We start from the raw sequence: 10,912 nt of genomic DNA, 5'->3' as shown, positions 1-10,912 counted from the left end.
CTGGGTCTTCCCGAAGGCGCAGACGTCGGGACATACGTGAGCACGATGCTTCACTCGCTAATGGGATCGGAGGCCCCGACGGGCCCTTTGGAGGTGGACGGAGCTTATCGAGTTCTGGCGCGAAAACCAAAGGCTGGAGAAATACCTCGAGCTATAGTGGTGAGGTTTCTCCGCTACAATGACAGAGAGATAGTTCTCAGATGGGCGAAGAAAACTCGGAGCTGTAGGACCCCATCTCAAGTCACAAATCCACAATGTGGAGCACGGTCCGATAATACAATCGGCAAGTACCCAGCTTGTGAACGGTGCATTTTAGAAGGAAAATAACGTACCTATTGCATCTGAAATTGGGACATTTACAAACGAAACGCAGCTTCCATGCCTACAGTACTGAAACCAGCCAATTAATCGGTAGAGAACACCTATGGACATGGTTGAGCTTCTTCTCAGTGGAACTGAATTTTAACATGCAGTCACGTCCCATATTTGTAGTGAAGTAGGGGAAAGACCCATTAGTGGGACAGGAGTAAGGTCAGCAGTGGTAAAGATTGCAAGATGATTCTGGAATGGGAAGAATTTCATTCAGAGGATGTGGGCATCCCTGGTTGGGCCCTAATTGCCCTTGAACGGAGTGGCTTCTTACGCCATTTTATAATGATAATCTTTATTGTCACAAGTAGGCATACATCAACATAGCAATGAAGTTGCTGTGAAAATCCCCCAGTCGCCATATTCAGCACCTGTTTGGGTACACAGAGAATTCAGAATTTCCAAATTACCTAACAGCATATCTTTCGGGACTTATGGGGGGAAACCGGAGCACCCAGAGGAAACCCACGCAGACACAGGGAGAACATGCAGACTGCGTACAGGCAGTGACCCAAGCTGGGAATCTAACCTGGAGCTGTGAAGCCACTGTGCTACCCTTCAAACCCGGGTCCACAGCACCGTGAGGCAGCAGCGCTAACCACTGCATCATCAGGAGACTTTTGAATGTGGTCCTCGCTCTCTTATGGATATGGTGCCTGAGGTAATCCTCTCCATTGATGTTGAAAAGGCTTTTGATTGGGTGCAGAGGAGGTACCTCTTGGAGGTCTTTTAAAAAAAGCAGTTAGACAGTTACATGGGCAGGGTGGGTATAGAGGGATGTGGGCCAAATGCGGGCAGGTGGGACTAGCTTAGTGATAGAAACTGGGCGGCATGGACAAGCTGGGCCGAAGGGCCTGGTTCCATGCTCTGAACATCTATGACCCTGGAGCTGTGAAGCAACAGTGCTACCCATTGTGCTACCATACATTTCCAGAGGGAAGTTAAGAGTCTGAAGAGATGTTTAGACCAGACCAGGCAAGGATGGCAGATTTCCTTCCCTAAATGGACATTTAGTTAAACCAGATGGTATTTAAAAAAAAAATGTTGAGTACCCAATTCATTTTTTTTTCCAATTAAGGGCCAATTTAGCGTGGCCAATCCACCTAACCTGCACATCTTTGGGTTGTGGGGTGAACCCCACGCAAACACGGGGAGAATGTGCAAACTCCACACGGACAGTGACCCAGAGCCGGGATCGATCCTGGGACCTCGGCGCCTTGAGGCATCAGGGCTAACCCACTGCGCCACCGTGCTGCCCCCAGATGGTTTTAAAAAAGAGAATTGACAATGGTTTCATGGTCATTAGATTTTTAATTCCAGATATTTTGTCGAATTCCAATATCACCATTTGCTGTGGTGGGATTCAAACCCAGATCCACCCATTACCCTCGGTCTCTGGATTACTAATCCAATGACAATACCACTATCCTGCTGCCTCCCCTCATGTAAAGCCACTTTTGAATGATGTGCTTTCCAAAAGCTACAACAGCTGGAACACGGGTGGGTGATATTGCTCCGGCTTTTCCTCTACTGCCTGCATTCCTTGATGCCCAAGTAACAGCAGTAGAGCATTTTTGTGAAAAGGTTGTCTGGCACGTAACATAACAGTGAAGCTGGGTACAGAGTCAGACCTAGAGGAAGAGCTGGTGAAGAGTAAAGAAGTGTTGCTTTAAACACACCAAAATCTCCTCAGTTATGTCTCTGGTGGCAGCATAGCTGTTATTGTTGCGGAGCTCTGCAGCTGCACCTTGGTTCCTGACAGTAGCTGAAACTAAAGGCTGTTTTTTTTCTAGTCGGTGATGTTACAACCCAGTTGTGATAAAGGTGACCCAAGATACTGGCAGAGAACGAATAAACCATGACTACTGCCGTCAAGCAGACTTGCATGCTGTTCTACTTGTCATCACAACCAAGCTAGGCATTGATCCCTTTCCATTAAGAAAACACTAGGTTGGTAATGGAAAGCATGCAAAACAATATGCATTTCAAGCACTGTGCTGCATTCAGTACTGTAGGGGAGAATGGAGAACACACTACTTACTTTGGAAGCAGATCCTTGCTTCAAACTGCAGGTACAAATTTATCCAAACTTCATGGAAGAAATCAATTAAAACCTTGTAATTACTTTGAGAGGCTCAATACAAGCTGCAACTTTAATTTGCAATTTAAAACTGCTTGAGAAAGAGGTGAAACTCTTACATGAAACAATTGTACTACAGGGACTACCCAGTAAAACTACTGCAGACAATTCAATAAGCTTGAGCTACAACACTTTTTAGCAGCATCAGTAAGTTAACCTTGACGTGCAGTAGTTAGGAACATCATTAACAGAACATTCCTGAAAGGTTATCGTAACATAATGGAAGGTGATAGCACACCAGCAATTCACATTGGGCGAGTTCTGTATGCATTGAAATTGGAAGATTAAAAGAGGGCTGGGGAATGGCAGTGAGGTTCCACTGCTCAACGTAAATACACTAGGGCTTTGACTGAAGAAACTAATATGCCTTCTCCAGTATCATTGTTCCACAATATCATTACACCACCTTGACACTGAAAAAGTTATTTAGCAAGATTGTAAAATGTATATAAACTATGCAAATAAGTTAGTTCCAAGCTGTGTGCTTATATCCAGGTTTGTATTCAAACAAAAATTATACAGGATGTGAAACTACAAACATGTTGAAATATGTGGAGCATAGTTTGAACAACAATAAGGTCAAAACTGACCAGTGTAACACAACCGTGTGTACATGATTGCAATTCAGTGCCTTTTACAAGGTAAGGGAGAATAAAGTTATGTTGGAAAATGTTGTTTAAAAATCAGATAACATTCAAATGGAATCACATTTTTGTAGGCAAACAAAAAATGATTTTAGTACTTACTTAAGCATCGTTTAATTAAATACAAGAATTTTATTTTTGCTTGTTGTCCTTTATTACTTGCAAGTGCTCACTTCCCAATACTGAAAGATGAGTTAGTTTTGGTGCAAGTGGCAGATTTCAGCCCTCCATAAACGTACAGAAAAATCTACTGGCCTTCTCTGTACATGAACCAATACTTAAGGCAAAGCCTTGGATCTATAGTACGGAGTTCCATTCCTAGCAGGTATTTTAATGTATCAGAATTTGAATGGTTATCGAGCGAGGAGTAGGACCTTTTTTGATTCAAGCAGTTTTAAAATATTAATCCAGTTAAACTGACAAACTAATTGAAACAACTGCACATCGCAGATGGTACACAGACATAAAAAACTGCAGTGAAGACAAGTGTTCCATCAAGAATGCTGCGAGGTCACAATGCAGCATTCATTTAAGTCAATAATTCGCCCATTCTCAGCAGTACAATCTGGTCAGTCAGATGGCTTCTGCTGAAAATATGAAGAGATCTTGCGCGTTGAAGCTGGAGTCTGCGGAGAGAAAGTAGCAGCTTGTGATGTAAACTTTGCCACAAGTAATATATTTTCCAGATGCTAATAGTTTGCACATGGAATACAAATTAACCAATAGTTGTTCTGAGTTTTAGTCGATTTAGTTTAAATGGAAAGTGTCAATGGCACCAGCAAACTGATATAACTGAGGCAAAGCATGCAAGGGTATTTTATGGTTAGCAGTTTATGCCTAGATGCAGCAAGATCTGTACAACATTGGGCGTGGACAGATAAATGGCAAATTACTTTTGTGCCACACAAGAATAAGGAAATGACCATCTCCAGTAAGAGAACCTAATCACTTTCCCGTGACATTCAACAGCAACACGGAATACCCCACAATTTACATCTGGGTCACCATTGACCTTAAATGTAACTGGACCAGCCACATAGGTACTGTGGCTACAAGAGCAAGTTAGAGGCTGGGGGATTTACAGAGAGTAACTTGTGGTGAACCACTGTTATTGTAGTTCCACTGTTACTTACAGTGCTGTAAATATTCTGTTACTGTTTGTTCCATTGTTACTCACTGTATTATATATTGTTGTCCTTCCGTGGCTCCACCCCACTGGGTGTTGGATCTAGTTGACTGATCTGTAGCCCTGTCTCCAGTCTGGATTCAGCAGCAGCCAGGCTACATCTTAAGAGTATTAAAACCATTACTTCATTTTCTACAACTTGCCTCGTGTGTAATTGATGGTGCATCAATTTAATACTCTAAGATAGTACGATGGATAAGTCACTCAATCCTGAGCGATTGGACTTGGACCCAGAGGCAGCCGACGCCACCGCGATCTTCCAGCAATGGCTAAGCTGTTTTGAGGCCTACCTCGACTCTTTCACTGATGCCGTCTCAGGGGAGCACAAGCTTCGGGTCCTCAACGCCCGAGTGAGCCACCGAATATATATACAGCGTTGTAAGTAACAGTGGAACAACAATAACAGTGGTTCACCACATAACTCATCTCCTGACTCCTCAATGCCAATTCATCATCTACACATGGACGTCAGGGCAGCAGAGGCTAGCATTGTTGCTTCACAGCGCCAGGGTCCCAGGTTCAATCCCGGCTTGGGTCACTGTCTGTGCTGAATCTGCATGTTCTCCTAGTGAATTATTATCTGGTAGGTGAATTGGATATTCTGAATTCTCCCTCTGTGTACCTGAACAGGCACCGGAATATTGCGACTAGGGACTTCTCACAGTAACTTCATTGCAGTGTTAATGTAAGCCTACTTGTGACAATTAAGATTATTACACAAGGAACAAGTCACAAGCAAGGTGGAATACTCTCGTGTCATGTGAGAGTACCTTTAAGAGATGGGTGTTTATTAGTGATGTCAGAGTGTGGCGTGTTGGTGGAACTGGGCTGTCTGTCAGCTTTTTACTTTCGTTTTAGGCTGTTTGCTGCAGGGTGTGTTTTAGTTTCGTTTTCAGTGTTGGAGCTGATGCCAGACAGAGGTGTACTGTTGATCACTCTGCCACGAAAAGACTAGCTCTTGATCATTTGGTGACTTCAGAATTATAAATGTTTTCAGTAGTGAATGTAAACCTAATGTGCTTCTGTTAAAAGGTGTTTATTCTGTCTTCTGGATGTTGTTTGGGAAGTTATTAAGGATTACTTAGTGTTGTATTCTTTGGGGGTTGTATTTGAATTGATGGTTGCTAAGATGTTCACTGTATGTTTTAAAAAGGTCAACTTAGTTCATAGAATAAACATTGTTTTGCGTTAAAAAATACTTTCCCATTTCTGCTGTACCACACCTGTAGAGTGGGCAGTGTGCTCCCCATACCACAATCTATTAAAAGTTGTGGGTCAGGTGAACTCCATGATACACTTTGGGGTTCTCTAAACCCTGGCCCATAACAAATTGGGGGCTCGAGGGGGATAAAAGTCTTATCTATTGGATTGGCTTAGTGAACTTAAAGACAGTGAGGGGTGAGCATATTGTGGTTGCTTTTCAGGTGTGGTATTCTAGTTTAAATATGGAGTGTGTTGTGGACGATGGCTCTTTCAGAGGGTCAGAAGTTTTGGGGGTGGAGACGGTCACACGCAGTACTTTATGGACAGAGACTAAAAGCAGACTGTTAGATTTGGCAAAAACATTGCAGTTAATATTACCTGACAAAAAACGAAAAGGTGAGGTAATTATGGCGGTGGCTAAGCATTTAAAGTTGCCTGAGATACAGTTTGACTCGTTGGAAATGGCAAAAATTCAGTTACAACTTAAACAAATGGAACATGAGAAAGAATTAAAGCAGCTTGAATACGAAAGAGAGAGAGAGAGAGAGAGAGGAAAAAGAAAAGGAGAGAAGGAGAAAATAAAGAATATCCCTAGCAGAATAAAAAGAAAGAGAAAGGGAGATAAAGATCAGGGAAAAGATAAAGAGAGAGAATTTGAACTTCAGAAAATGGCCATGAAACATGACAGTCAGTTAAAATTGGCAGATGTAAAGGGAAACGTACGGTTGGATGATAGTGATGAGGATAGTGAGAAACAGCATTAAAGTCGAAGGCTTGGTGGGAATCTATTTAAATATGTCCAAGCATTGCCAAGGTTTGATGAGAAGGAGGCAGAAGCCTTTTTCATTTCATTTGAGAAGGTGGCTAAACAAATGAAATGGCCACAGGACATGTGGGTATTACTGATTCACACAAAGCTGATAGGTAGGGCTAGTGAAGTGTTTGCATCACTACCGGAGGAGGTATCTGGGACGTATGAGGAGGTGAAAAAAAATCCATCTTGGGTGCATATGAACTAGTGCCAGAAGCTTACAGACAAAGGTTTAGAAATTTAAGGAAAGAATTTGGTCAAACATGCATGGAGTTTGAAAGGATCAAACAGAGTAATTTTGATAGGTGGATAAGGGCTTTGAAAATAGACCAAACATATGAAGCTCTCAGAGAAATTATACTTTTGGAGGAATTTAAAAATTCAATTCCTGATGTAGTGAGAACTCATGTGGAAGAGCAGAGGGTTAAAACTGCAAGGTTAGCAGCAGAAATGGCAGATGATTATAAATTAGTTCATAAATCAAAGCTTGGTTTCCGACATCAGTTTCAGCCTGTGAGGGATAGAAACCGGGGACATGAGAAATACTCAAGTGGTAAAAGTAAAGGTGATCTGATGGGAGACAATAAGGAGAGTGTACCTCAGATTAAAAAAGAAATCCAGGAGGGTGGAAGAGACATGAAAAGTTTCAAATGTTTTCACTGTAATAAACTAGGCCATGCCAAGTCACAGTATTGGTGGCTGAAGAAAAGCACTGGGAAGGTTGATGTGGTAAAACAGGATAAGACAGTGGGGTTTGTTAAAGTGGTAAAGGAAAGCCCAAGTGAAGCGAAGGAGGTGCAAAAGATTGTACAGCCTGATCAAGAGGTGATTGATAAGAAGGTGCCAGATCTCTTTAAAGAATTTACTTATGTGGGTAAAGTTTACTCATGTGTATCAGGAGGAGCAGGTAAAGAAGTCACAATTTTGAGAGATACGGGAGCTAGTCAATCTTTAATGGCAAGAGATGAGGAGTTATGTCGTTTGGGAAGAACGTTGCCAGAAAAGGTGGTGATATGTGGAATTCTGGGTGAGAGGAGTAGTGTTCCATTATATAAGGTAAGGTAGGAAAGTCCAGTGAAGAGTGGTGAAGTGGTAGTAGGAGTAATAGAGAAACTATCTTGCCCAGTAATACAGTTTATCTTGGGTAATGATATAGCTGGATCACAGATGGGAATGATGCCTACTGTGGTTGATAAGCCAGTGGAAAATCAGACAACTGAAGTGTTGAAGGACAAATATCCTGGGATTTTTCTGGATTGTGTAGTAACAAGGTCGCAAAGTCACAGGTTAAGACAAGCGGAGGAATCAAAGAGTGAAGATGACGTTGAAGTGCAATTATCAGAAACAATTTTTGATCAGATGGTTGAAAAAGAACAAGAACAGATGGAGGATGAGGTGGATATTTTTAGTTCAGGAACATTGGCTGAGTTACAACAGAAAGGCATAGAAATAAAACGATGTATCAGAAAGCATATACGGAAGAGGAATCTGAGTGCATACCAGAGTGTTATTACCGTAAAAGTAATGTCTTGATGAGAAAATGGAGACCTTTACATCTGCAGGTGGATGAAAAGTGGGCAGAAGTTCATCAAGTAGTATTGCCGGTAGAGTATAGAAAGGAGGTGTTGCGAGTTGCACATGAGGTAATAGTGGGAGGTCATTTGGGAATAAGAAAAACTCAAGCTAAAATACAAAAACATTTTTATTGGCCTGGTCTACATAAAGATGTAGGTAAATTTTGTCAATCATGTCACACATGTCAAGTGATAGGGAAACCTCAAGCGGTGATAAAACCAGCGCCCTTAATACCCATTCCAGCATTTAAGGAAGCTTTTACAAGGGTCCTAATTGATTGTGTAGGACTGCTTCCTAAAACGAAAAGTGGGAATCAATATCTTTTGATTATAATGGATGTGTCTACTAGGTTTCCAGAGGCCATTCCAGTACGTAATATTACAACTAAAAAGATTGTGGCGGAGTTACTTAAATTCTTTACTTGATATGGACTACCCACAGAAATACAATCGGATCAAGGATCGAATTTTACTTCTCGGTTATTCAAAGAAGTTATGGATAGCTTAGGAATAAAACAATTGAAATCAACTGCATACGATCCAGAATCGCAGAGAGCGTTAGAAAGGTGGCATCAGACATTAAGGACAATGTTGAGGGCTTATTGTCCCAATTATCCAGAGGATTGGGATAAAGGAATTCCATTTGTACTGTTTGCAATTAGGGATGCACCTAATGAGTCAACCAAATTCAGTCCTTTTGAACAAATTTTTGGTCATGAGGTAAGAGGACCGCTTAAATTGATTAAGGAAAAATTGGTGACGAAGAAATAGGAAATTACATTATTGGATTCCGTGTCAAATTTTAGGAAACAATTAAATAGAGCAGGTGAATTGGCTAGACAACATTTAAAAGTTGCACAAAATGTGATGAAACGGGTAGCGGACAAGAAATCCAAAGTTCGCAGTTTTGCCAGTGGAGATAAAGTTTTAGTATTGTTACCAGTGGTAGGTGAACCTTTAAAAGCTAGGTTTTGTGGACCTTATCAGATTGAAAGGAAATTAAGTGAGGTGAATTATGTGGTAAAAACACCAGATAGAAGGAAGACTCACCGAGTGTGTCATGTGAATATGCTTAAAAGGTACTTTGAAAGGGAAAGAAGGAAAAAGGAGGAGGTTTTAATGATTCTAACTCAAATTGACGAACCAAATCCAGATGACTGTGAATTTGACATACCTCAAATTAAATTGGAAAACAAGGATGTTCATAAAAATTGGAATAAATTATTGAGTTACCTTCCAGAGGAAAAACGGACTGACCTGAAAAAGAATTATTGATATCACAAGGGCAAGTTTGTGGAGATAAATTGGGAAGTACTAAAATGGCTATACATGATGCAGATGTGGGAAAGGCTGTTCCGATCAAACAACATCCATATAGACTTAACCCGTTAAAATTGGTACAGGTTAACAAAGAGATTGAGAGTATGCTTAAAAGTGGCATAATTGAAGTGGGTTGCAGCCAATGGAGCTCAACCATACCCAACGGTTGTGTGTGGACTATAGAATGGTTAATGCAGTTACAAGAATGGACTCTTATCCTATCCCACGTTTGGAGGATTGCATTGAGAAAGTGGGACAATCAGCTTTTATTTCCAAACTGCATTTACTTAAAGGTTACTGGCAGGTACGTTTATCCAAAAGGGCGAAGGAGATTTCAGCTTTTGTGACTCCAGATGGTATATACCAATTCAAAGTTATGCCATTTGGCATGAAAAACACACCAGCCACATTTCAACGGTTAACTAACAAATTTGTTTCAGGATTATCCAATTATGCGGTATACGTCCACGATCTGGTAATTTTCAGCCAGACATGGAAAGAACATTTAAAACATCTGATGGAGTTAATCGATCGACTTCAGGAAGCGGGTCTGGTGATATACCTAGCCAAAAGTGAATTTGGAAAAGCCCAAGTCACTTTCCTTGGCCATACAATCAGACAGGATCGAATGGTCACACGGGATGTGAAACCAACAGTTATTGAGGAATTTTCAATACTCTCAAGACGAAGGGAAATAATGCGATTTCTTGGCATGAGTGGATTTGATCGAACATTTGTGAATAAGTTTTGTAGCATGATTGCTCCACTGATGGACTTGCTGAAGAAACGTCGAAAATTTCAATGGACAGCAGAGTTTCAACAGGCATTTGACTGCCTGAAAGCTGTGATAACCAATGCTCCTGTGTTGGAGAATTACAAGGGACTCTGTGATCAGATTGAACTAAAGTATCTGACCTTAAAGTGAAATGCTGAGGCGTAGAGAAATGGATGGATCGAGCAGGGACCTTCTTGTTCAAAGAGACTGTCAATCGCGATGGATTTCAGTTGAAGAACAACAAAAATGGACTATATTATTATACCTGTTTGCGTGTGTTGTTTTTTGAAACGAAAAAGTATATTTACTGTGTGCATTTCTTAAAGAATGGTGAAAAGGTGAAAAATGAAACCATCTTGAAGTTGATGGTTTATTTTTGTTTCCTGGGGAGAGGTGTCATGTGAGAGCACCTTTAAGAAATGGGAGTTTATTAGTGATGTCAGAGTGTGGGTGGAGCTGGGCTGTGTCAGCTTTTTACTTTTGTTTTAGGCTGTTTGCTGCAAGGTGTACTGTTGATCTCTCTGCCATGAAAAGACTAGCTCTTGGTCATTTGGTGAATTCAGAATTAGAAATGTTCTCAGTAGTGAATGTAAAGCTAATGTGCTTCTGTTAAAAGGTGATTCTTGTGTCATCTGGATGTTGTTTGGAAAGTTATTAAGGATTACTTAGTGTTGTATTCTTTGGGGGTTGTATTTGAATTGCTAGTTGCCAAGATGTTCACTGTATGGTTTAAAAAGGTTAACTTGAGTTCATAGAATAAACATTGTTTTGCTTTAAAAAATACTTTCCCATTTCTGCTGTACCATATCTGTAGAGTGGGCCGTGTGCTCCCCATACCACAATCTATTAAAAGTCAGGTGAATACCTTGGGGTTCTCTAAACCCTGGCCC

General features: G+C 41.0%; 1 protein-coding gene across 2 annotated transcripts in view; it reads right to left on the bottom strand.

Annotated features, from left to right (window-relative positions):
* Positions 1-1,660: 1,660 nt before the first annotated feature.
* dtl (denticleless E3 ubiquitin protein ligase homolog (Drosophila)) overlaps positions 1,661-10,912 on the bottom strand; it is a 58,812-nt gene continuing 49,560 nt past the window's right edge. For both annotated transcript variants that reach the window (XM_072508639.1, XM_072508649.1), the window contains exon 15: positions 1,661-3,779. In XM_072508639.1, the coding sequence (XP_072364740.1) occupies positions 3,683-3,779 (97 nt within the window). In that variant the 3' untranslated portion in view covers positions 1,661-3,682. The remainder of the gene's footprint in view (positions 3,780-10,912) is intronic.

Source organism: Scyliorhinus torazame, chromosome 1 (genome assembly GCF_047496885.1).
Source record: "Scyliorhinus torazame isolate Kashiwa2021f chromosome 1, sScyTor2.1, whole genome shotgun sequence".
In the NCBI taxonomy this organism is placed as follows: Eukaryota; Metazoa; Chordata; class Chondrichthyes; order Carcharhiniformes; family Scyliorhinidae; genus Scyliorhinus; species Scyliorhinus torazame.
Note: the sequence above shows the minus strand (reverse complement) of the source record. Positions and strands in the feature narration are given on the sequence as shown.